This window comes from Saccostrea echinata, unplaced genomic scaffold (genome assembly GCF_033153115.1).
Source record: "Saccostrea echinata isolate AGI-Se365-2 ecotype Australia unplaced genomic scaffold, CSIRO_AGI_Sech_v1 ptg000001l, whole genome shotgun sequence".
Classification (NCBI taxonomy): Eukaryota; Metazoa; Mollusca; class Bivalvia; order Ostreida; family Ostreidae; genus Saccostrea; species Saccostrea echinata.
The window spans coordinates 51,935,799-51,963,788 of NW_026889750.1; the positions used below are offsets into that span (position 1 = coordinate 51,935,799).

The following is a 27,990-nucleotide window of genomic DNA, read 5'->3' on the forward strand; positions in this document are numbered from 1 at the left end:
AGAAATATATTTCATGTTTCCAACATTTCCTTGTATTTTCCTTTGCTAATTTGAAAGTTATTTATAGTTTTTATCTTAAACATTTGCACCCACTTTATTTTCCTGTTATAAATTAAATCATTTCTTTTTCTTGATAAGAACTTAAAAAGTAGTATAATTTACACTGTACTATGTAGAGTTTTTTTTTCATGTTTATTTTTAATGTTTTTTTTTTCTTTATTAACAAAAAAAAAAAAAAATAGGCAAAAATTAAAGAAAGATAACTTTTGCTGATGGTCAAATTAGATAAACACGTATATTCTGACTTCGAATGCATCGCTTCATTTCTTTTCCCTTGTTTGCAGACCTATTTATGTATTCATATGAAGCAGAATTTATCCCCTCAAAAACTTCTACATGAGAAGAAGAAAACACTTGCTGTGACCTTCAACTCGACATTTAGAAATATCGATGACCTATTATCAATTAACAATAGTTACTTCCATTCATATGTCGACTTGATATATCCCAGTGAGCTTGAAATAAAAGATACCACAGAGTCTGACACGTACATCTACTGTATACAGGGAAATTTTCGCCTCCGTTTTATTTTCGCCCCTTTCACCCTAGACACAAGTGGGCAAATTTAAGATGGGTGAATTCAAAGAAAACAGTATAATTTCTTAAACAGGACCCTGACTGGGCGAATTTAAAACGAGTCAAATTTGTTTGCTTGTGTGAAAGGGCGAAAATAACACGGGGCGAAAATAACCCTATACACAGTATTTCATATTTGGATATTTTACTAGAAAAACTTTTCAATTTTTCAATTGTCAACTTCCCTTACTTATGTAGCAATATATCCTTATCACCGTTTTTCTTGATCATGACAAGGAGCACATGGCAAGTGTGACCAGTCGGCAGGGGATGCTCTCTCCTCCATGGCACCTGATCCCACCTCTGATGTTTTTGGTGGTCCGTGTTTGCTCTTCTCCCTATCTGTACTGTCTAAATGGACTTTTAGCTTGAATATTGTTCGTTATCTCCATATTTCACACATCAAAAACTGAACACTGGGAACTACATGTATGTACCTGACAATTACATGTCATATACTTGACACGTTTTGTATATTCCTGAATGCAAGATATGCTTGTATAGAATTAATTTGATAGTATTCATTTAGAAATTTGCTTTTCGCTCGTCTTTCTTCCATTCACAAAATTATTGAGAAGAAAAATGTACTGTGTGTACAGACAAAAATCATGGAAAACAGGAATCAGTTATGATCTAGTGTCAATCCCTCGATAATCTTCCACTTTAGAATGATTCAAATTTAGCTAACTAAACAGAAAGAAAGAGGTTTCTGGTATAAGTTCACAGCTGGCTTTCAATTTGTTTGCTTGTTTTTTTTTTTCCAGAAAAATAAACATACTTAATCCATACTTGATTCATTCACACTATTTAAACAACATTCGGCAGATTTTATTTCACTTAAACCATATTTAATTTTTTTTTTTAATTGTAGGCAATACTATCCCGGATTTCAGATGTTTGCTAGTAAGGTTTTAACTCTTATATATTTTCATCTCGGTTAATGCGACGCTTTAAGCTTTGTGGACATTGGCAACACTAACCAACATAGATCTACAGGAAAATTAATTTTGGCGTCAAGTAATGTATTGATTGGGAGAAATTCTCATATTTTATTTTACAAAAACAGTTTATATATCCATCAATATATCCATTAAAACTTCTTGTTGAGGCTTCGACTTGTTCAAAGCCTTCTTAGCGCATCTGTTCCCAAATAATATTTCACAACGCCACCCCAAATTCGTGTTCGTGTTTGTTTTTGTGCAGTTAAGACAGTACCTCTGTAAAACTGTTTTAACGATTGTCATATTGAAATTTCCACTATTTCTGATTAATTGAAAATGGTTTAACTGTTGAAAAAAGTTAAACATATAATCAATGATCTGTAATGTGATTTGCATATGTATACAATTGATGTTAGTAAATTCCAATAACAATGTCTTTTTTGCAGTCTAGAAATTGTTGATAGATATTCATTCAACATTTTCATTGTTAGTTATGCTTATATGATATCAGTTATGAGGGCAGAAACAGACTTTACTCAAACAAATACTGATATTTGTCACTCAAGACGGTTCAATGCATGGGTCCTCTGCTATCATGACAGTAGACTGCTAATCTATCTATAAAGTTGACTGTATTGAAGTTAGTTAAGTCTTTCGCTCAGATTTTTTTGCTGGAAGGTATTTGTGAGGTGGTTTACACTGGTACTAATCCCTCAATGACCTTGTGTAGTAAAAGCATCTCAAGCTAGCTAGTATTATGGTACCTTTCCTTAACTATGAGAATACGTTTGATTTCCATTAGTAAACTCTTCAATATTAGAGACACGTTGGGTCGTCTGACTGGGACAGCATGGCGTTGCGGATAATACAAAACATGCCAATCTCAATCCAATTTTAAATGTATTTGTCATTCCAATTAAAGAATAGAAGAACTAAAAGACATATACAAGAGAGCGAGAACCCTAAATTTATCATCCATTAATAAAAAATACGACATTTCCGAGGCATGTGTATTGTATTAGATGTACCATATGATAAATAGATACATACGATCAACAATAGATATAAATTGATATCGTTGTCATTCCTTCTCTTGATGTATATAAAGTCCACAACAATAAAATATTTCATTTGCATTTTATTAGGATTTGTTCATCAACATTCAACATATTGTTTACATGTTTATGTTACGTTTGTCCCAGAAATCCCTCGAGATTTGTACATTTTCCGACTTTTTCACAAAAGAGCGCACCAAAAAGTATAACTCTTCCATAGTGGAAATAGAATGTATTGTTAAGTTTGTTTGTTTATTTGTTTGTTAAATATTCAGGAAATGGCACATAGAAGTTGAGGTAAAATAGCTTTGATATATGTGTTGATATAATCTGTGTGGTATTCTCAAGTTAAAAATATAGTGGCTTGATGAGATACTCTCTGGGTATACTTAGTTGTATGAATGGATTACATTGTTAGTGGTAAAGCCATTGCAGGTTGCTTAGTTTTTATGTGAAATTTTTTTTTGTATAAAATCCTACTAAGTGATAAGACAAGTTTAATTGCCTAGTATCCACAGTGTTACCAGTTCCTGGGTTCATGAAACATACTTAGACTTTAATAAGTTAAAATTTCCATCATCCATTAGATTTTTCTTAACATGATTAAAATACTGGGAACTAAAACTTTAACTTAGATAACAACAGTTTGATGATGCAATGTTGAATAGCATTTTTATTTTCTTTCAGCACAATATTTAGATTTTGACTTAAGCTTAAGATCTTTGATGATCTGGGACCAGACTTTAAAGCAAAGTTGCTTGGAAGGCTTTTAGTTTATACCACTGTACATTCACTCTACCCATTCTCTTTATTTGGTGAACAAGTGCTTTATGATTTAATGCCCAAGTTCAAGGGATAAACTGCAAGTGTTGGAAATGACACATGCAAATACAATGTATAACTTTTTTAATGTGTGAAATGGGTATGGAATAGTTTTCTTGATTTCCAACATTTTAGTTATGAAAATGATGCTTTTTGTTAGCTGTATTCTTATACATGTACATACACAACAGTGCCATTTTGGTTTTGCTATTTCTGTAATGATATGTCAATCTAATATTTTCTGTCTTTGATACTGGATTAGTATTTACTAGCTTTGAGGAAAACGTAATTTTACAAAAAAGAAAAGTAAGTTTGGCTAAATATTTCAAAAGTGATTGCACAAATATGTTCTGCTGTTTTTCCATCACATATCCTTTGACTTCAAGCTAATTTAATGAAAGTGTGTAAATCACATGCAAAACAGTTCTGACATACATTAAACTATTGCAGATTTATCAAAATGTAATATATTGTAATATATATTCTGACACATTTGAATTAGCCATCCGAGTGATGACAGCTAGGTCATTAATTCGAATCTCAGTAATAATCTTTATTTTAATTCTAGTACTGCCTTCATCAGGATGAGTTTGACCCATGGTCAGTTGCTGGTCCACTGTATCCAGGTACTGGATACTTACAACGGTGACATGCAGTCGGTGGAGGAACACGTCAACAAATACCTGAAAAATAACCAGGTAAATAATTCGGTTATCATGAAGCTTGATTATACCCCAATACCTAAAAAATATCCATGTTGGAAAGTACCAGAGTATTCTTGGATTTATAGTGATAAAATAATATACAGTTGAACTTCGGTATCTCGAATACTGATATCCCGAATACCATGGATAGGTCAAAGTGATTTGCAAGTCCCAAACGCTTATTCCTTAAGTATTTTACCCTGGATATCTCGTTTCCTCAGATATCTCGAAGTATATTATCGGTCCCATCAAGTTCAAGATAAGGAGGTTTGACTGTATATCTAAATTCTTATGTACATTCCATTTAACCTAAAGCTGATGAAGAAGAAAAAAAACACAGAAAAGTTCATGTTTATATAGTTAGAGTTATGGACCTGAATTATGTATCAATAAATTGGAACCTATAATAGATAAATTGTATTTGTTTCAGATCTTTGCTGAACAATATCTGTAAATGCATTAATTTATTTCCTATCTATGATGTCTAATTTATAAATTTGTTTCAGATCTATGATGACAGTGATCAGACTTTTATTGTGGAAGTTTTCTCAGAGTGTGTCAGGTATGCCAACCTAATGCAAGTCGTTTTGGATGGGTTCTATGCCAAGGATGGAAAGAAAACTCTCCGATCAGAACAAAATCTCTACACAGGTATAGGATTTAGAATTATGTTTATTTTGGAAAGGTGAAAGGCTGAATATTAACTTTCTTTTGGGAGGATATTATTACGGTAATATAGAAATTTGAAAATAATTGTGATCAGTATTTATTCTGTTTTGCAGTTGTATGTTATCTTGCCCTTTTTCGATTGGATGAACTTGGAATGGCTCATTTCAGGAAGTTTGTGGCATCTCAAGACATAAACAGGATGTACAGAGTAAGAATGTCTGGTGTTAGAAATGATATTATGTAAAGAATTCTTACTTTTTATGTAGCAGTTTTCTCCACTTCTATGCAATTACAAATATATTTAAGTTGTTTGAAGACTTTTACCTTAGAAGTAGTTCATTAGATTCATTCTTGGGTGCTGAATTGTTGATTTTTTTTTCAGTTCCTGAACTTTTTCCTGGATGAGAAGAATTTATTATCTTGGATTAGGGATGGATGGGAGAAATATTATGAACATGTGTTTGTGGAAAGCAACATGATCTCCTCTATTCAGAGGTAAGGGTGGCTAACACACTGTCATTTATATGTGTCTGACCAATATTGAGTTTTATTTCCTCTATAACATAAAACACCTATTACCCAGTTATCTCATGTTGAAGTAATTGTGACTTGTCTTACATGAAAACCCCATTGACGTAAAAGTACCCATCATTCATAAAAAAGCAACTGATTTGGTGTACTTTATTTAAATACATCTGTGGGTTGTGAATTAATATGAAAAAAGCATATTAAATAAGTAAAAGCATCACATCAGCTGTGACATATTTTGTAAAAGCATATAAGGGCTGATGATCAATAACAGCTGTGGTCTGAAACAATAAGCAATGGCTATTTATACAATGTTAAAAGCCAACTAAGGAGTATAGTTACTAAGGATTTGTGGACTGTGATTTATGGGCATTATGGGATGTGGGTTAAGTCAAAATCCGTGTGGACTCAGACTTACTTATATAAGAGCTGAGGTCAACAAGATATGTCAGTCAGAATTTTAATGTAACAAGCAAATTCAGAGAATTTGTGGTCCCCCACTTTCAGGGTCTTATTGCTTGGGGTGCAGTGATTTATGGCATATTGTAAAATTGTCTTACCTGTCCTGGCTTGTTTGTCCATCATGCAAAGAAATATTTTATATTTTGGAAGCAGTATGTTCTGGTGCATAATTTACAACCAAGATTAAAGTTCTTGAAAGTCAAACTGGTCTAGGTCATAGGTCAGAATATCATAGTACATTCCCAAATGTCTTGTCAAAAGTAATGCACATGTGAAAAAATATGAAAGCTCTGCCCTTCAGGTTCAAAAGTTATGGCCATTTTGAGGTTAAAACTTTTGAAAAGTAGATTAAACTTCAAGGTCAAAAACATGAGGCCAAAAATGATAGTACCGGTACTCCTTGAAAGATGTTGTCACTGGTAATTCATGTGAAATATGAGAGCTATATCTCCTCTCTTTCAAAAGTAAAATATGATCGATGTTAAAATTTTGAAAAGTAGGTCAAACTTCAAGGTCATGAGGTTCAAAACCAAAGTTCATTCAGAAAGGTCTTCACAGGTAATGCATATTTGAAACATGAAGTCCCTTAGGGTAAAAAATTATAGTGCATTCGGAAAGGTCTTGTAACAGGTAATACACATGTGAAATATGGAAACCATATTTTCTCTCATTCAAAAGTTATTAATAGTACTGTGTAAAGTTTTGTGACAGACAAATTGATGGACGGACTAATGAGATTTAATGTCCCCATACTCTTGCAAAAGCAGGGGACAAAAATTTTCATCCCTTAGAAAAATGCTGGGTGATAATTATATGTCTGACAGTCAGAGAAATTAAACCTTTCATTTAATAAAGATAAGCAAAAAAGTGAAGACCAAAAAATGACTTCCACTTAATTAAGATACATATCCCCTCTAAGACTCACATTGAAGACAAAGACTTCTTCTGTCACCTAGCTTAACTAGAGTGCTCTATGTAGAGCTCAGTCAAGGCTGGAAAACAGGCAAACTGTGTCATTTTACTAAAAGAATTCCCAACAAGGAATTACATGTACTTAGTTTCATAATTAGGATACCTGATTTATTTAGAGTCCAAAAGTCTTTTTTTCACAATTAATTCACAAGTTATTTAAAGCTGCCTTTGAAAAAAAGTTGTAGGTCTGTATTAACAAAATTAAGGACCATTGTATATTGAAAATGGGCAGATACTGTAAACCCCCTATTCCTAGAGAAAAAACGTCTATGCTATTCATGTAAATTGTTTACTGAAGATGAGAAACATTTTGTTCTATACTGTTCAGAGTATGACCAATATAGATGCAATTATACTGATATATTTAATATAAACACATATACTAGTGATAATCCCATTAGAAAAACTGTCAATCCTACAAATATTACAATTGCTAGAAGGATATGTTGTTTTTTGAAAAAGTGCTTTGACACCAGAAAAGAAAGTCAGCAATGAATACTTAGAAATATGTGAATATACTCTACATTATTTTGTTTACCTCACATTTGTCACTTTCTATATGTATGTATTAATCGTGTTAATTTGTTCATGACTGTATGCTGACATGGTAATTGTCAATAAAGTGAATTGAATTAAAAAAAACAATATTTGGACCCATGCAGTTTCAGAACAAAGTTTTAATTTTCATGTGTACACCATTCACCTAATGGATTTTGCCCATTACTTTGGAGAAACACCGGTCAGTAAACATCATCCCGAGGGAGATTTTATTTTCTTCCAATTAAATAATCCATTCACAAGTACTTCATAAAATGTATTATCATCATTTTTTATAGGACATGTTAAAATGCCAAAAATTAAGGTTTTCTGAGGTTTAGGTAGATTTTTAAATTAGAATGTAAAAATTAAGAAAGTGAACATAAAAGTAATATCAAGTAATTAAACCCCAATAAAGATAATTGAACATTAGCATTCCTTTTTCATGTTTTTATGCAATCTGTGACAGAAATACGTAGGCAAGATATCATCTCGCTGTGTGATTTGGTCACATACGCCATGACCTCTGACCCCCTAATAAGTTCATTTAAGAAATGAATTTCATTTTTGAAGATTCATGAGGACATGAACTACGACGGTTCATGCCGGCGTATTTCATGAAGCGCGTTAACGCTTCATGATAAATATGCTGGCGTGAAGCGTTGTAGTTCATGTACCTCATGAATCTTCAAAAATGAAATTCATTTCTTATATTTACATTATTTTCTGATGAGTTACCACAAAATTACGCCATTCAACTGTCATTTTTAAAGCAAAACAGTTTGCACTATAGTTTTGACGTCAAGTACGGTATTATGACGTAACGATGGAGATATTCATGCTCATCCATGGTAGTTCATGAGAAAATGAACAAAATTCTAATTTGTAAGGAAATGTTAAAGACAAATAAATGGAAATGGAAATATACAGAATTGAACATATTTTAATTCTCTTCCATAAAAGTTCATCTAAGGGAAATATTTGCAAATGTAGTTAATATATATATTTAAAACAAATTACTGTGTAAATATTTTCATATTTATGAAAATGGTAACATTAATTGTCATATTAACATAATAACCCTACAAGTTATACGTACATGTACTTTAAACAATAATCAATAAATTATAATGAATAATTATTTTTAATAATCTGGATTGTTTTACCTGAGCAGGTGGATGCCAGAACTGCAGGAGATGATTGGTCAGATGAAGGATAAAATAGCAAACCGACTCAAACCCAAACGGAAAAACTTGCCAACCACAGGTGATTTTGCTTTTTATTGATCACGTCTAGTTTACCATTGAGATATAAATAATTAAAACTTTTCCCAGAACACATATGGTTCTGAAATTTATTGGATATGCTCGGTCTTTGCTTTATTGAATTGATTCAATTGTCATAGGTATGGAAATGTTCTAAGGTGTTAATTCCTTTTTTTCCAGAAACCAAACCTTTCAACATTACCCAGCCTCGGCCTAGAAGCATTCCTATACCAGAACCGGTAAGTCTTTAAACCAGTCGAGTATCAAGAACTACGCACGCTAACTCTCGATTACACCCAATACTAATGGTAATTTGACCGTAAAATCTTTGTTGAATGCAAAGAACGGTTCAATGGTAATTGACTGATAATTTTAATACCAGTGTGAAATAGTTAATTACCCCTAATTTTAGCTCTTTAAACAAGGGGGGTAGACGATATTTTCCATTGAAATCGGGCTTTAAAGCATCACCACATTTTAAAATATTCTTAAATATGAATAAATGTTCCTTAAAACTTTTCTCATGTTTTACGCATATAAAATTAAACATATATTATTAATAAAATACAATGTTTTAGTTGTAAACCCGTGAAATTGGTGAAAAAAATAAGCATTTCTTGTAGTTTTTTTGTCTGTAAACATATGTTCTCCCCCCCCCCCCCCCCCGTGAAACACAAAAAGCGTTGGTATGAATTTGTAAAATGACAGTCCATATTACCTGTAAAAAGGAATTGGGGGGGGGGGATCTTTTAAAAATATTTTCTGTTTCCATTGATTTCTATAGTGAAAAACACAAGTTTTACCAAAATTATAGAGTTATCTCTCTTTGTTTTCCCAAAGAAGTAATGTTTTATGAGAATTCATATAAATATCTCTATAGAGATATGAAAAATTATTCAAATGTGTTAATAACTTCTGAAAATTGACTTGGAGGTAGGCGGGAGAACAATACTATCGTTCGCAGTTCTTTATGTAGTTTTCTTACAATAATGAGAATATTCAGTAAGGTGCTACCTAATTACAGTAAAACTTGGTTATAATGAAGTCCTAAGGACCTGTGATTTTACTTGGCTATATCCATGTAATGATTTCGTTAAGGTACATATAGTGAATTCACAATATACATATTTTCCATCAAGTATGACTGGTATCAAATATGTTCAGGGAATATTAAATACAAAACTTACCTTGCAATACTGAAAATTTCTGATAAATTGAATTTCAAATTTTAAATTTTGTTATTTATTATTTTAAGAGAACATATTCACTTCTTTATATCCATAAATTCTTTAAATCGGAGTTCATTATAACCATAAAATTTTACAAGAAATTGTTACGAATTTTGCCAGGGATAAAAAAAAATTGCTTTATCTGTAAATCCACTATATCCCTGTTCATACTAGACAAGTTTCACTGTATAGCACACTGGGAAACCTGAAACAGTGCTCCGAAAAAATATTTTGTGGTATAAAAAAATTTGAGGTATCAAAGAGGATACTCAGATTACAAATACAAACTGCATAGTACTTTTAAGTATCATTTTATTTAGCATTTTAACATACATGTGCTTGTTTGAAATAACAAAGTTTAAATGAAATTGAAGGCATATCTACTTCTCAAAGTGCATGTAAATCTTCTGTTGACACAAAATTATTAGAGGGACTGAATTACCGGTAGAATCTGTTCAGATAAAAATTAATATGCTGAATTTATTTCTCTGTAGATACCCAAACTGGCCAAACACAAGCCTGCACCTAAAACACTGTACTCAGAACCCAGGGAATTCGATAAAATCAAGAAATCCAAGGAATCTAACAGAAGAATAGCAGAGGTTTGTCATGTGACTGGTTTTGAACAAAATATCAGGAAATTATGGAGCAGTTATAGGATATTGATTCGAAGCTTACCTGAGCCTCTGGATTACCTGAGTTTTTCTGATCAAAATTTAATTGTTCATTGTCTGTCATTGTTGTTAACACTGTCATAAATTTTTCACAATTTCATCTTCTCCAGAACCACTTAAACAGTTTCTACCAAACTTGCCACAAAGCCTTCATGGGTAATTAAAGGGGATTCAAGTTTGTTCAAATTAAGGCCCTCTTTCAAGGGGAGGTAATTATGGATAAATGAAAATTTAGTGGCATCTTTTAAAAGTTTTCTTCTGAAGACCACTGGGCCAGAAAAGATGAAACTTGTTTGTAATCTAACTGATGTAGAGCAGTTTTAAGTTTGTTCAAATCATGACCCGTGGGGTAGGGGGTGAGGCTACTTAAGGAGATAAAAGTTTAAATAGGTATACATGTACCTTATACAGGAAAATTTTTTTTAAAAAAATCTTCGTCTCAAGAACAGGAAAGTCATAATTAGTCATATTGATAAGGAAGCATTCTCAGGTAGTGTAGATTCAAGTTTGTTCAAATCATGACCCCTGAGGTAGGGTGGGGCCACAATCGAAGGTCAAATTTTCACATGGGGAAAAAATCTTCCTATAATAAACCAAAAAAAAAAAACATTATTATTCATACTGATATGCAAACATCTTCAAATAGTTTAGATTCAGGTTTGTTCAGATCAGGGCACCCTAGGTATAGATTGAGACTTCAATAGGGGATCAGAGTTTTACAAGTTGATATATAGGAAGAAAGCTTTTCAGTAGTTTTAAGGCCATGCTAAATCATTTTAATAAGCAAAACATTCTGAAGTTGTGTGGTTTCATTTTTTCTAGTTATGAAATTGTTTTTTTTTTTTTTTGGGGGGGGGGGGGGGGTAGAGTTAGGCTAAAATCAGAGACTGATCCAAAATCTACATAATACCTGTATATATGGAAAAGATCTTTTACTGAGCGGCAGGGCCATGTTTATCATACTGAGGCATCCCAATGTTGTATGGATTCATTTTTAAATAAATCAAAGCCCCCTTAGGATGATGTTGGTCCACAATATGGAGTCAAAATTCTTAAAAAGTCAAAGAGGGGTAATTTTTACCAAAAAATCTGATAATGAAGAATAGCAGGGCCATAGTGACTGAGGTGAGCATTGTGGCCCAAAGGCCTCTTGTTGGATTTAAATCAGAGGAATAGAATACCTTCATGAAAAAAAATAAAAGTTGTGTGGAAGTAACAGCTTTGAAAAAAATTGGAAATGAATGTTAATTTTGCTTTTAATTAAAGTATATGCTTATAGAATTGAATTGATGCTGTAAGAATTCAGACTGGTTTGTCAAATGGCTTGATGAAGTACACTTTGTAGGAGAGACTTATGGAGGCCTCCAGAATCCAATTCGCCTGTGCCAACCCTGAAAAATCCCAGAAAACCAAGGAAATTTTAAACAATATCATCAGCGAGGAGGAAGCCAAACTAGAGTTTGAGAAACACAGGGCCAATCGTCCACCCTCATTCCTGGTAAGTCTCACACACATTGAAAGGTCGGTCTTATGGCTCAGTGTCTCTTGAGTAAATTAATAATGACTTAATTTAAGAGATGAATTTAATTTTTGAGAATTCATGAGGACATGAACTATTGCACTTCACTCCGGCATATTTCATGAAGTGCGTTAGTGCTTCATGATAAATATGCAGGCATGAGCGTTGTAGTTCATGTACCTCATGAATTCTCAAAAATTAAATTCATCTCTTATATTTACATAATTTTTTTTCTGATGACTTGCCACATATTTTTTTGTCATTCAACGATCATTTTTGAAAAAAAAAGTTTGCCCAATTTTTTTGACTTCAATCACATCAGAATAGAAATATTCTTACTCATCCCATGGTAGTTCATGAGAACATGAACTTCTTCTAATTTGCAAAGAATCTTAAGGAAAAATATTTGGAATGTAAATATTGTACAATGTGTCATATGATCTCTCCCATTACATTTGAAATTGGTATGAGTAAAATGTATGATGAAGTGAACAAAATCCGGTGTATAAAGGGGATTAAGGTTTTTTTTAGGGTGGATCCAAAGGAGATTGGAATTGAAAGGCCAATAGCATTTTAGAGATGAATGTAACAAGTTTTTTTTAATATGATTTATTGTGATTCATATTTAAAATTTTTCATAAACAGCTGCACATAGGCATACATTTATATGTATTTTCCGTAAACTGCAGTTTTTGTCATAAGAATCAGTCCTACACAGTACTCACTTTTGTTACTTTGAAACAATTGTAATTTTTAAATGTTATAAAAATTACTTTTTTGTATTGCATACTAATTAACATTTTTAGCAGTATAGAGCCATTCTGGTAAAGTTCACGTCAATTTAGCCATAATGAGTAGTACAAAATGTATTTAAATTCAGTGAGTGACCCGAAGTCTAAATACATATAGTTGGATAATGAATTAACAGAAATTTGTTAGAAATTTTTTCTTAGATTAACAGCCTGGGTATACTTTAAAAAGTATGTATTATCTAGTTGTAGACCAATCACGATAGTATTGTTTTACACTAAATCAAGAAATTTAAAGACATCATATTTCAATATAAAATACTAAATTTAAAAGTAACAGTATATGCTGATGTTTTACATGATCTGTGTTTATATGAAATTCCTGTATAATGGAGTTTCATCTGAATTAATTATTTTTGTGACATCCATATACTGACTGTCACTCTGATGGTGAATCATCAATTACTGGTAGTTCTGATATTTAGTGACATAGTATGAAATATGTTTGTTTGTTTACTAACCTTAAAAATAGAATTTAACCATAAAATAAAAGTTGGTGAGTGGCTATTTTAATATCACAAATTTTTTGACTGCACGTGAAATAAAATAATTCATGAAGATTTGGACAGAGAAAATTAAGAAGTAGGCATGTATTAAAAATGTTACAATTTGTGACTATTCAATGTAGTCGTCAGCTTCATCAAGTCGGTCTTCCGTGCGGAGACTGACGGCCAAGGAGAGAAGTCAACTTTACGTAAGTCTGCTGCATGGAGAATCAAAGTTACATGCACTGTGTGATATAAATGCATGCATGATGTGAGGTTGACTGCATGGCAAGGTTACATGCATTGTGTGATGTAAATGCATGCACTCAGTATCCTGTCTGCATGAATACTCAATATTGAAGTCTGGGGTGGTTATTCCAAATGGTGAATCTCTTAAATGAGAAACATAAAATATTTATCATTTTTAAGACCATTAATGAAATTTGATTAACTATGATATTTATCATATTATAAATATTTATCATTTTTAAGACCTTTTATGAAATTTTATAGACTATAATATTTTTGATAGAACACTGCATGGAAATCCATAAATATGCATGCATAAATAACTGATACAATAAATGAAAAGAAGAAGATCTAGTACATGTATAAGTAAATCTGTTATCAATCTTTTCTTTGTTTCTAATGCTAGTAATTGTGTTTACTTGTACAAAAAAAAAAAAAAAAATTCATGTGTGAAAACACAACAAATATGAAGCAGGTAGTTATTAACAAGTTCATTGTGAATGGAAAAGTTGAAGTGATTTTGTGAAGGCATGCCAAATAAGTGTGGAATATGCTTGTTGTGTTTTTTTTTATTGGGGCATTGTTATTTTATTGGGACATAATATTGTTATTTTGTAAAAAAGGAATTGTAAGATTTGACAAAAGCTTTTACCTATATAAATTGTGTCACAGTTCAACACATTACTGGAAATGAAGATTGAAATAATTAACAAATAATTAACAAATTTTTATATGAACACTAACTTAAACTAACTTGAACACTATGTTATCAAATAAAAATATGAGCCTGTAGGTATTCTAGACATTGATAATTTAACAACTTTTTCTAGAGTCGAGAAGTTCCGATCAAAATGACAACAGCCACTATTTTACGTGAGGGAAATTTATACAGAAAGAAAGAAGCTGAAGAAATCAGAAAGTAAGTGGCCATCAGTGACTCAAAATATCAAAACGTATATCTACCTGTATTTACTTGCTGGATTCCCAGAGTTGATAAAATTCCATTTTTATTCTAACGGTATTTTTTTAACAGATGGGAAAACCTAGAAGCTGGAGCCAAGGATGCCAGCGATTTTCTAAAATGGCAGTCAGAAATGCGACAGAAAGATTTGGAGGAGGAACTTGCTGAGATAGAGCGTAGGCGATTACAAGGCAAGCTCAGTCACGAGGAAGCCATATTGGCTAGGCAGGATCTCATTCTGGAAAATAAACAGAAAGTCAGAAATATGAAGGAAGAGGTAGATCATCTTTACACATGTTAAAGAGTCAATTTTCTGGAAAAAAAATTGTTTATGTTCAGTGATATGTCAAGATTATTGCTGAAAAAAATTGTAATATATTGCATATAATTTATGAAATATGTCAAATTAGCTGGAATATACTGCAAATCAGGTTTTATTCACCCCGTAAAACAACTTTTACTCACAAGAACTTTTATAAACGATTTATCAGTTTGAAATTAATCAGTGACTATTAATTTTTTTGAATTGGAAATTTTTCTGCTTTAATGATAAACTGAATAAATGGTAGGTGGTGAAAATCATTGGAGAATAAAACAAGGTCGTGAAACTTGTGGACATTTTTTGTCCACAAATAAAAGTTGGTTTACAGTATGGAAGATTTATGAGGGTATCTCAACTCCAAGAATTAAGGAATGTGAAAAATTAAAGTTTTGTAAATAAATGTTTATTATAATCTTGCTGAAAAAATATCTTGTAAAGTATTAATGATTTCCAAAAAAATTCCTTTAAAAGCAATTCATGTATTTTATTTTCATATTTTGTATTGTTATGATTTCCTTTTCAGACAAAGAAAATGATGCAAGAGTATTTGCAAAAGAAATTCAGTGAAGAAAAAGAAGTGCGGTATGAATTCCTGCTTCTTAACCTGAAGATTTTCATTGGAATTCAAATTTAATTTTTACATGTTGAAATTACCATACAATTAAAATTTCAACAAACAACTTGAGAAATAAAATTGGATATTTTAGGCAATTAGTGGAGGACACAATGCAGGGACACAAGAATGCAAAGGAGGCCACTAAAAAACTACAGGAATATAAACGGAAAATAGGTCAGGGTCATTTCCATCAATGGCATTATAAACATTCATAGCTTATAAAGCTTTATTCTTTAAAAATAATTTAATAGGTCAGGGTCATTTCCATCAATATTATTATAAAAATTCATAGCTTATGAAGCTTCATTCTTTAAAAATAATTTAATATCAAGAGTCTGCTAAAGCACAAATTTAATTTAAAGAAATTACTGGAATATAACTTGAAAATTTGAACATTCTGTTAAAAAAAAAAAGAAAAAAAATCAGAGATATTTTGAAACTTAAATATATGAAATTCTTTGCATTTCTATAATTTATCTATTCATAGTTCAGAAATGGGGCCCACATTATGATCATTTTAATGCATTTTTTAGTTCAAGAAGTCAATGAAGAAAGTAAAGAGTTGATGAAACAAGCATTAGAAGAGGTAGGCTAGTTTTGCTTTAAGATTTTTCAGTCTTTTATTTTGATAAAAGTCTCTAGTTAATTGTCTTGAACAAATACAATTATGATACTCAGTAATACTAGTGAATATTGATGAAAATATGCATTATACATATAGTGCAATGTCTGCAAGTTATCTAAAAATATGCTTACAATTTCATTTTACATTAATCATATTCACTTTTGTATGCATAATTTCTTGGTAAACTATTTTTATTCTTTTGCTTGATGAAATTTACGACTATTTTTTTAAGCCACTGTGTTTTAATCAAATGCTATCTCGGTTTTAGGCCGAGGAGGAAATGAGACGACGAATGGAGCTCATCCATCAGATCAGAGCAATGGAAGCCGTGCCGATTATCCGACAGAAATTCGTGGATCTGACGGCCACATCTGGTCATGGTCTTCTGAGTGAAATGTCCATTGCTGAGGTGAGTGGTTCAGGACCATGAATCGCTTGGCAGATGTCTGTTTTAACATGTTTAACAGTATAATACTCTAGTAAGAGGTACATTTCTACATGGGGTACAATAACTTTGGATAATATGCAGACTTCATGTAGGACTATAATATATAGCTCTGTCTAATACAAGCACAAAAAAGCTGAAAGGATGTTTTGTTGCAGATCCAATCATTTGACTTTTTACCACTGCTAGCTGTCAACAAGATATCTTAAACATTACATGTAGTTATGATTTTTTGAGAGGTGGGGTTACCATACAATTGGTTATTTCCATAAGCATAAGAAGAGATGGGGGTTATACCTTTTTAATTTTACATACAGTTGGTTATTTCCATATGCATCAGCAGCAGTATGGAGATTAATTTGCATGTTGACCTGAAGATCTGGATGATCAAGATTTGAATTCTCTCTGTACCTTTTACACACTTTTCAGTTCAGTTTCAGATGTTTCATTTTTCATCTCATCTTATTGATATTGAGAAGAACTAACATGTAAAAGCATAAGTGCAACAAAAACATTTACAGTTGAACTTCGGTATCTCAAACACTGATATCTGGAATACCATGGATATGTCAAAGTGATTTGGAAGTCCCAACCACTTATTCTTTAAGTATTTTACCCTTGCTTTAAGCTTTAAGCTTTCATTGTAGCTGAGAGAAAGGGTAGCTTTACTGAAGACAGCAGAAAAAGAAACAGAGGAACAGAGGAGAGATGAAATTCTGACAGCCAAACAGGTAAACTCCTCTACATATATACTAAACATTAAATACTGACAGCCAAACAGGTAAACTCCTCTACATATATACTAAACATTAAATACTGACAGCCAAACAGGTAAACTCCTCTATATATATACTAAACATTAAATACTGACAGCCAAACAGGTAAACTCCTCTACATATATACTAAACATTAAATACTGACAGCCAAACAGGTAAACTCCTCTATATATATACTAAACATTAAATACTGACAGCCAAACAGGTAAACCCCGCTACATATATACTAAACATTAAATACTGACAGCCAAACAGGTAAACTCCTCTACATATATACTAAACATTAAATACTGACAGCCAAACAGGTAAACTCCTCTACATATATATATGTATATTTAAGGAATGAATTTAATAGCTACCCAAGTTATACTGGTATAACCTGGGTTGGGGCAGTTTACGCTTTATAAACCGCGAAGCGGTTTATAAAAAAGCGTAAACTGTTCCAACCCAGGTTATACCAGTATAATTTGGGCAGCTATTAAATTCATTCCTTATTATTTAATTTTCCATCATTAAGTGTAAAAATTAAGAGAATTTCTCCTTCGAAAATGCCTTCAAATTGTACGTATTTTAAATGTAACGTCAAGCGGATTGATACGTTTTTGAAGTAAGTCATTGTGACGTAGGCAACCCAGGTTATACGATTTATTCTAATTTTTTTTTATCCAATCAAATGATGCGTTACAAATATTCCAAAATACCAAATATACCAAAATTAAATTATATATACTTAACATTAAATACGAAGCTAATCAGGTAGTTCCTAGAAGACAATTTTCTAGATTTACAATTTTTGAGTGGCCTGGAACACAAGGGGATTGCTTTATTCATCAAATGACGATGTATCACTTAGTTGTAACAAACATGTGTTACATTGTAGGTAATAGTTAAGGGTTAATATGTTATTGAAAACTCTTTTCAGGAAAAGGATCAGATGTTATTGGAGACATTAGAAACAATATCTAAACACCGACTAGAACAGACCAAGTCTGCTGCTGTCAGGTAAGTAAAACAGAGACAATAAAAACAATATCTAAACATCGACTAGAACAGACCAAGTCTGCTGTCAGGTAAGTAAAACAGAGACAATAAAAACAATATCTAAACACCGACTAGAACAGACCAAGTCTGCTGCTGTCAGGTAAATAAAACAGAGACAATAAAAACAATATCTAAACACCGACTAGAACAGACCAAGTCTGCTGCTGTCAGGTAAGTAAAACAGAGACATTAAAAACAATATCTAAACATCGACTAGAACAGACCAAGTCTGCTGCTGTCAGGTAAGTAAAACAGAGACAATAAAAACAATATCTAAACACCGACTAGAACAGACCAAGTCTGCTGCTGTCAGGTAAATAAAACAGAGACAATAAAAACAATATCTAAACACCGACTAGAACAGACCAAGTCTGCTGCTGTCAGGTAAGTAAAACAGAGACATTAAAAACAATATCTAAACACCGACTAGAACAGACCAAGTCTGCTGCTGTCAGGTAAATAAAACAGAGACAATAAAAACAATATCTAAACACCGACTAGAACAGACCAAGTCTGCTGCTGTCAGGTAAATAAAACAGAGACAATAAAAACAATATCTAAACACCAACTAGAACAGACCAAGTCTGCTGCTGTCAGGTAAATAAAACAGAGACAATAAAAACAATATCTAAACACCGACTAGAACAGACCAAGTCTGCTGCTGTCAGGTAAGTAAAACAGAGACAATAAAAACAATATCTAAACACCAACTAGAACAGACCAAGTCTGCTGCTGTCAGGTAAATAAAACAGAGACAATAAAAACAATATCTAAACACCAACTAGAACAGACCAAGTCTGCTGCTGTCAGGTAAGTAAAACAGATCAAGACATTAAAACAATATCTAAACACCGACTAGAACAGACCAAGTCTGCTGTCAGGTAAGTAAAACAGAGACATTAAAACAATATCTAAACACCGACTAGAACAGACCAAGTCTACTGCTGTCAGGTAAGTAAAACAGAGACATTAAAAACAATATCTAAACATCGACAAGAACCGACCAAGTCTGCTGTTGTCAGGTAAGTAAAACAGAGACATTAAAAACAATATCTAAACATCAACTAGAACAGACCAAGTCTGCTGCTGTCAGGTAAGTAAAACAGAGACATTAAAAACAATATCTAAAAAACCGACTAGAACAGACCAAGTCTGCTGTCAGGTAAGTAAAACAGAGACATTAAAAACAATATCTAAACATCAACTAGAACAGACCAAGTCTGCTGTCAGGTAAGTAAAAAAGAGACATTAAAAACAATATCTAAACATCAACTAGAACAGACCAAGTCTGCTGTCAGGTAAGTAAAGCAGAGACATTAAAAACAATATCTAAACATCAACTAGAACAGACCAAGTCTGCTGCTGTCAGGTAAGTAAAACAGATCAAGACATTAAAACAATATCTAAACATCGACTAGAACAGACCAAGTCTGCTGTCAGGTAAGTAAAGCAGAGACATTAAAAACAATATCTAAACATCGACTAGAACCGACCAAGTCTGCTGTCAGGTAAGTAAAACAGAGACATTAAAAACAATATCTAAACACCGACTAGAACAGAACAAGTCTGCTGTCAGGTAAGTAAAGGAGAGACATTAAAAACAATATCTAAACATCAACTAGAACAGACCAAGTCTGCTGCTGTCAGGTAAATAAAACAGAGACATTAAAAACAATATCTAAACATCGACAAGAACCGACCAAGTCTGCTGTTGTCAGGTAAGTAAAGCAGAGACATTAAAAACAATATCTAAACATCAACTAGAACAGACCCAGTCTGCTCCAGGTAAGTAAAGCAGAGACAATAAAAACAATATCTAAACATCGACTAGAACAGACCAAGTCTGCTGCTGTCAGGTAAGTAAAACAGATCAAGACATTAAAACAATATCTAAACATCGACTAGAACAGGCCAAGTCTGCTGCTGTCGGTAAGTAAAACAGATCAAGACATTAAAACAATATCTAAACATCGACTAGAACAGACCAAGTCTGCTGCTGTCGGTAAGTAAAACAGAGACTTTAGAAAACAATATTTAAACACCAACTGGAACAGACCAAGTTTGCTGTTGTCAGGTAAGTAAAACAGAGACATTAAAAACAATATCTAAACACCGACTTGAACAGGCCAAGTCTGCTGCTGTCAGGTAAGTAAAACAGAGACATTAAAAACAATATCTAAACATCGACTAGAACAGACCAAGTCTGCTGTTGTCAGGTAAATAAAACAGAGACATTAAAAACAATATCTAAACATCAACTAGAACAGACCCAGTCTGCTGTTGTCAGGTAAGTAAAACAGAGACATTAAAACAATATCTAAACATCAACTAGAACAGACCAAGTCTGTTGTTGTCAGGTAAGTAAAACAGAGACATTAAAAACAATATCTAAACATCAACTAGAACCGACCAAGTCTGCTGTCAGGTAAGTAAAAAAGAGACATTAAAAACAATATCTAAACACCGACTAGAACAGACCAAGTCTGCTGTCAGGTAAGTAAAACAGAGACATTAAAACAATATCTAAACATCAACTAGAACAGACCAAGTCTGCTGCTGTCAGGTAAGTAAAACAGAGACATTAAAACAATATCTAAACATCGACTAGAACAGACCAAGTCTGCTGTTGTCAGGTAAGTAAAACAGAGACATTAAAAACAATATCTAAACACCGACTAGAACAGACCAAGTCTGCTGTCAGGTAAGTAAAGCAGAGACATTAAAAACAATATCTAAACATCGACAAAAAACAGACCAAGTTTGCTGCTGTCAGGTAAGTAAAACAGAGACATTAAAACAATATCTAAACACCGACTAGAACAGACCAAGTCTGCTGTCAGGTAAGTAAAGCAGAGACATTAAAAACAATATCTAAACACCGACAAAAAACAGACCAAGTTTGCTGCTGTCAGGTAAGTAAAACAGAGACATTAAAACAATATCTAAACAACAACTAGAACAGACCAAGTCTGCTGCTGTCTGAGGTAGACTTAAATCTAATCTCCTATAGATTCATACACCTTTTTTGGTTTTAGATTTGAATGCAAGAAGAAAGGCCTGATTCCTAAGAAGCCAGAAATCAAGGACCCCAAACTCCAGGAGTTGGAGAAGAAACTCGAAGAAAGGAAAGCTCAAAGAAAGAAAGAACAGGAAAAATCTAAACTGGTACCCAGCAAACAGTCCCTGAACCAGACAAGGAGTCTGATCAATCAGAAGGTATTACAGTGTTACATGTATAATGAAATGAGAAGATAACGAACAGTAAACATGATATTTGAGCCACGATACAATGTGTATCACGATATGTTGAATTGGTTATAAAACCTGTTTTTGTGTTGAAATGAACAAAACATTTCCTCAAAAATATGAATGATTCATTGGTAGAAGTTGTATATTTGTTTTAAAACAAAATTATTTTACACAAGTAGAGTTAATTATTATGTATTTTATATCTGTATTCATATTTAGCATATTTAATTTATATATTAAACTCAAAATGTTAAGTAAACAAAGAAAAACGTAAGTCAGAATATTTTTTGCGATATTTCTATTTTTCTTCATACGTATCAATATGCGTATTGTCTTCACACATAATTGATATTATAGATATCTCGATGTATCATCCCAGCCCTATTAGGAAGGGACGGCATCCTGAAAATTTGACAATTTTTATTCTTCCTGTCGTTGCTCATTATTAGTTTTGTGTTTATATATATTCAGTGTATATATTTGGAATTAGGACAATTCGCTCCCAATACAACCTGTCCCCCCTCCCCCTGTCTTTGGGGCATCTTGTTTTAGGAGCAATTTGTATAGCATTCATATATACTGTATCCAGGGAAAATTTCACCCCCATTTTATTTTTGCCCCTTTCACCCTACTCAAAGGTGGGCAAATTTAAAACGGGGCAAATTCCAAAAACACCAGTATAATTTCTACAACAGAAATGTGACTGGGCAAAATTAAAACAGAGCAAAATTGGTTGTGTGAAAGGATGAAAATAACACAGGGTGAAAATAACCCTGTGAACAGTGTATATACATAGACACACATACAAACACACATGGTAAAACATGCTTATAATGAAGTACCAAAGACGGATGATTTTACTTTGATCATCTTAAAATCGTTTTTTATATCTGTAAAGTTCACAATGTATTTTAAAGCCACAAGGAAAGAAAATCACTTCGCTGTAAGCATCAATTCATTACAAGCACCTTCGCTAAAAGCATGTTTTACAGTACTGTATATATAAAAGAGTTAATTCTTGTTGATACTGACTCCTGCCAAACTTTAAGATTTCACCCCACCCCATTTTTTTCAGCTCAAAATATTAGCTCAATGTAAACTGGTGACACAACTTGCTATATATTCGTTCTTCATTTAGAGAGTGACACAGACAGGTGTAAAGTATCTTAGGAGACTAAGAAGGTGTATATATATATTATTTAATAAAGCTATAAGCAGCTCATTCATTAGCATTACAGATTTATTTGGGATTAAATCTTGAATTATTCTTTGGAAAATTTTTCTTGATTGATAATAGACAAATTAGTTTTTTCATATCTTTCAATGTTTCTCCACCATTTCCAAAAATACCATTATTTTTTTTTTTGCTCAAAAAGTTACCATTTTTGTGTTTTTAGCTCACCTGAGCCAAAGGCTCAAGTGAACTTTTCTGATCAAAATTTGTCTGTTGTCTGTCGTTGGCGTTGGCGTCGTCGTTGTAAACTTTTCACATTTTCATCTTCTTCTCCAGAACCACTGGGCCAATTTCAACCAAACTTGCCACAAAGTATCCTTGGGTGGAGGGGATTCAAGTTTGTTCAAATGAAGGGCCATGCCCTCTTTCAAGGGGAGATAATTAAGAATTAGTGAAAAAATAAATGCATCATTTAAAAATCTTCTTCTCAAGAACCATAGGGCCAGGAAAGATGAACTCATGTGGAAGCATCTCCAGGTAGTGTACATTCAAGTTTGTTCAAATCATGACCCCCGGGGGTAGGGCGGGGCCACAATGGAGGATCAAAATTTTACATAGAAATATATAGGAAAAACCTTTAAAAATCTTCTTCTCAAGAACAGCAAAGCCATGATGAGTCATATTTATATGGAAGCATCCTCAGGTAGCGTAGATTCAAATTTGTTCAAACCATGACCCCCGGGGGTAGGGCGGGGCCACAATGGAGGATCAAAGTTTTACATAGAAATATATAGGAAAAATCTTTAAAAATTTTCTTCTCAAGAACAGCAAAGCCACAATGAGTCGTATATATATGGAAGCATCCTCAGGTAGTGTAGATTCTATTTTGTTCAAACCATGACCCCCGGGGGTAGGGCGTGGCCACAATGGAGGATCAAAGTTTTACATAGAAATATATAGGAAAAATCTTTAAAAATCTTCTTCTCAGGAACAACAAAGTCATGATGAGTCATATTGATATGGAAGCATCCTCAGGTAGTGTAGATTCTAGTTTGTTCAAATCATGACCCCCGGGGGTAGGGCGGGGCCACAATGGAGGATCAAAGTTTTACATAGAAATATATAGGAAAAATCTTTAAAAATCTTCTTCTCAAGAACAGCAAAGCCACGATAAGTCATATTTATATGGAAGCATCCTCAGGTAGTGTAGATTCTATTTTGTTCAAATCATGACCCCCGTGGGTAGGATGGGGCCACAATGGAGGATCAAAGTTTTACATAGAAATGTATAGGAAAAATCTTTAAAAATCTTCTTCTCAAGAACAGCAAAGTCATGATGAGTCACATTTATATGCAAGCATCTTCAGGTAGTGTAGATTCAAGTTTGTTCAAATCATGACCCCCTGGGGTAAGGCGTGGCCACAATGGAGGATCAAAGTTTTATATAGAAATATATAGGAAAAATCTTCTTCTCAGGAACAGCAAAGCCCAGATTGTTCATATTTATATGGAAGCATCCTCAGGTAGGGTAGATTCAAATTTATTCAGATCATGACCCCCGGGGGTAGGATGGGGCCACAATGGAGGATCAAAGTTTTACATAGAAATGTATAGGAAAAATTTTTAAAATCTTCTTAGGAACAGCAAAGCCCTGATTGATCATATTTATGTGGAAGCATCCTCAGGTAGTGTAGATTCTATTTTGTTCAAATCATGACCCCCATGGGTAGGATGGGGCCACAAAGTCTTAAATAGAAATATATAGGAAAATATCTTCTTCTGAAGAACTACAAACCATGATTAGTCATTTTGATATGGAAGCATCCTCAGGTAGTGTAGATAAAATTTTGTTCAAATGATGACCCCCAGGGGTTGGGTGGGGCCCATTGGGGGATTGAAAGTTTACATAAGAACATATAGAAAAAATATTTCTTCTCAAGAACAGGAAAGCTATGTTTAGTCATATTGATATGGAAGCATCCTCAGGTAGTGTAGATTCAAGTTCAAATGATGACCCCTGGGATAGGGAGGAACCACAATGGGGGATCAAATTTTTACAAAGGAATATATGGGGAAATTTTTTTAAAATCTTCTCAAGTAAACCCCCCCCCCCCCCCCCCCCCCCCCCCCCCCCCCGGGTAATCTTTTCAATACTGAACTGATTTGTGCTTTTGCCTAGCCAATGTGCTCAGGTGAGCGATGTGGCCCTTGGGCCTCTTGTTTCCCAATTGAGACAGCCATTTTAAAAAGTAGCTTGAAGAGTACAGAAAAAAATTAAAATGGATAAAGTTTAAACATGGTTCTGAAATAAAAGTAGAACACATGTAGCAGCACCTTTTTTGTTTGGTCTGAGACAAATTATGTAATTAACAAATAAAATTTTTATTTTTTTGATCAATGATTCAACTGTGTTCATATTTACACATTAAACAAATTCCTCAAAAGGTGTCTCCTTGAAAGTATTCAGTTATTCAAGTTCAGATCTATATTTGTTTTGCTTTGTTTGAATAAGTTATTTGTTTATCATAAAACTTTACAATATGGGCTTTAGTTCTGAAAAATAATAGAAATAATGAAGAGCAAAGATGAATGCTATTAATTATTAGTAGACATGACCTGCTTAATGAGAAAGAATTTTGTTTACACATGCAAATACAGACCTTTTTATTTACACAACCAGAGCCTGTATTTATGCTATAGCGAACTTATTTTTAATTAGTCCTCTTTGGTCTTTGCTTCAGTTAGTCTAACCTTAATTCACCCACGTCAATAGAAGGTCTCTTAAACTCATTATCAAACACTTTTCTTCACTTCCATTTTCTCATTAGTCATTATTTTTTTTGTTGCTTTTAAGAAATCAGAAATCTAACAAATCATCATAATATCATAACTCTCATCAATTAACACCTCTGAATCAGTCATCACCTCTAATCATTCATCACCTCTAATCAATCATCTCTTCCTAACCAGTCATTACTACTAATCAGTGATCACTTCTATTCAGTCATCACCTCTAATCAATCATTACCTCTAACCATTCATCACCTCTAATCAGTCATCACTTCTATCCAGTCATTACCTCTCATCAGTCATCACTTCTATTCAGTCATGATTAGTCATCTCTTCCTAACCAGTCATTACTACTAATCAATCATCACTTCTTTTCAGTCATCACCTCTAACCAGTCATCACTTCTAACCAGTCATCACCTCTCATCAGTCATCACTTCTTACCAGTCATCACCTCTCATCAGTCATCACTTCTATTCAGTTATGATTAGTCATCTCCTCCTAACCAGTCACTGCTACTAATCATTACTTCAGTCATCACCTCTCATCAATCAGTCATCGCCACTAACCAGTCATCACCTCTAATCAGTTATCACTTCTAACCAGTCATCACCTCTCATCAGTCATCACCTCTAACCAGTCATCAAGTCTCATCAGGCATCACTTCTAACCAGTCATCACCTCTAATCAGTCATCACTTCTATTCAGTCATCACCTCTCATCAGTCATCACTTCTATCTAGTCATCACCTCTAATTGATCATCACTTCTATTCAGTTATCACCTCTCATCAGTCATCACCTCTAACCAGTCATCACCTCACATCAGTCATCATTTTTATCCAGCCACCACCTCTTATCAGTCTTTACTTCTATCCAGTCATAAACTCTCATCCATCATCACTTCTAACCAGTCATCACTCCTAACTTGTCATCATCTCTCAACCATCATCACTTCAAACCAGTCATCACTTCTATTCAGTCATCTTTTCTATCCAGTCATCATCTCTCATCAGTCATCAGTTCTACCCAGTCATCACCTCTCAACCATCATCACTTCTAACCAGTCATCACCTGTCATCAGTCATCACTTCTTTTCAGTCATCACCTCTAATCATTCATCACTTCTATTCAGTCATCACTTCTAACCAGTCATCACCACTCACCAGTTATCCTTTCTATCCAGTCATCACCTCTCAACCATCATCACTTCTATTCAGTAATCTTTTTTATTCAGTCATCACCTTTCATCAGTCATCACTTCTAATCAGTCATCACCTTTAATCAGTTAACACTTCTATTTAGTCATCACCTGTAATCAGTTATCTCATAGCTCTGATCCTTTGACATATTTCGCTCCAGTCTTTGGCACCCCTTTTTACAGCTCTTTAATTTTTTTTTTAATTAAAATTTTTCGGATTTCCAATGTTTCGGCATGAGGATTACTGAAGAGACATAGTTTGTTGAAATGTGCATCTGGTGCATCAATATTGGTACCGTATAAGATATAACTTCTTACCTGGCATCACCTCTCATCAGTTATTGCCTCTTATAAGCCATTGCCTCTCATCTGTCAAAAATTTAATCAGTCACCACCTTTCATCTGTTATCACTTGTAACCAGTCATTACCTCACATCACTTATTTCTTCTAACCAGTCTTCAACTCTTATCAGTCATCAACTTTCATCAGTCATTTCTAACCATTCATTGCCTCTCATTAGTCATCAATTCTAACCATTCCTTACTTCTTTAAAAAGTCAAAATTCATAAATTTGTAAAAGTCTGGCTGCAATCCCCCCCCCCCCCCCCTCAGATTAGAAGTGTTTTAGATTCAAAGTGTATGTTATTATTTATAATTGTGATTTCAACAATGCAAGAGACAATTTATAAAAGCAGTTATGTCTCTTTCATGACTTTACATATTTTCAATATAACTATTTAATTTTTTTCTGTTTACAGAGAGCATTGGAGGAGAGTAGATGGAGGGAGCTGGAGATGACCCAGGAGCGATCTGCCCGCCTGGTGGGGGGTGGAGTCGTTAAGAGTCAGTCTGCCTCACGATTAGCAACCTCATCAGCCATCATGGCCTCATAGTCTCCATGTCATAACTGGGGGGATTTAAAAGTGACTGCTGCCAGCCTAAAATTTATCTGTGATATATCAAAGGCAGATACACTTTTTGTATAGTTGGCAGAAAAATGTTCTCACTGATGGCTGAATGAATAGCTGGAAGTTGACAGTATTTAGATCACCATGTTCTGTTTTAAAAAACATTGCTGAAATGAAATGCAATTTAGTGGAACAAATATTTTTAATTTAATTATTTTTATAAAGGCTGTTGTACTGATTATATACATCTTGTTTTTAATGGTTTTGTACATGTTTTATGTGTCAATAAATCCTTCAAAATTTTATGATTTAAAAATGATGAATTTAC

At 33.3% G+C, this 27,990-nt stretch overlaps 1 protein-coding gene across 2 annotated transcripts; it reads left to right on the top strand.

The window, feature by feature from the left end:
* Window positions 1–1,573: 1,573 nt before the first annotated feature.
* On the top strand, window positions 1,574–27,915 carry LOC133194339 (cilia- and flagella-associated protein 99-like). 2 transcript variants are annotated; one of them, XM_061330320.1, is made up of 20 exons: window positions 1,574–1,653; window positions 4,038–4,152; window positions 4,665–4,809; window positions 4,941–5,035; window positions 5,210–5,322; window positions 8,501–8,592; window positions 8,772–8,830; window positions 10,315–10,422; window positions 11,840–11,992; window positions 13,451–13,516; window positions 14,387–14,475; window positions 14,590–14,794; window positions 15,363–15,421; window positions 15,547–15,629; window positions 15,989–16,041; window positions 16,349–16,489; window positions 17,173–17,256; window positions 18,224–18,303; window positions 21,378–21,558; window positions 27,513–27,915. In XM_061330320.1, exons 2-20 carry the CDS (start codon window positions 4,039–4,041, stop codon window positions 27,645–27,647), a joined length of 2,055 nt encoding a protein of 684 aa, XP_061186304.1. In that variant the 5' UTR covers window positions 1,574–1,653; window position 4,038; the 3' UTR covers window positions 27,648–27,915. The 2 variants fall into 2 exon arrangements, with proteins under 2 accessions (XP_061186304.1, XP_061186311.1); XM_061330327.1 differs by lacking the exon at window positions 13,451–13,516.
* The last annotated feature ends 75 nt before the right edge of the window (window positions 27,916–27,990 follow it).

Excerpts from the sequence above, each read along its gene's own strand:
- LOC133194339 (XM_061330320.1), top strand. The coding sequence starts at position 4,039 with ATGAGTTTGACCCATGGTCAGTTGCTGGTCCACTGTATCCAGGTACTG. Across the intron at positions 8,831-10,314 it reads GCATTCCTATACCAGAACCG|ATACCCAAACTGGCCAAACA; the intron begins GTAAGTCTTTAA and ends ATTTCTCTGTAG. Across the intron at positions 15,422-15,546 it reads AGTGAAGAAAAAGAAGTGCG|GCAATTAGTGGAGGACACAA; the intron begins GTATGAATTCCT and ends TGGATATTTTAG.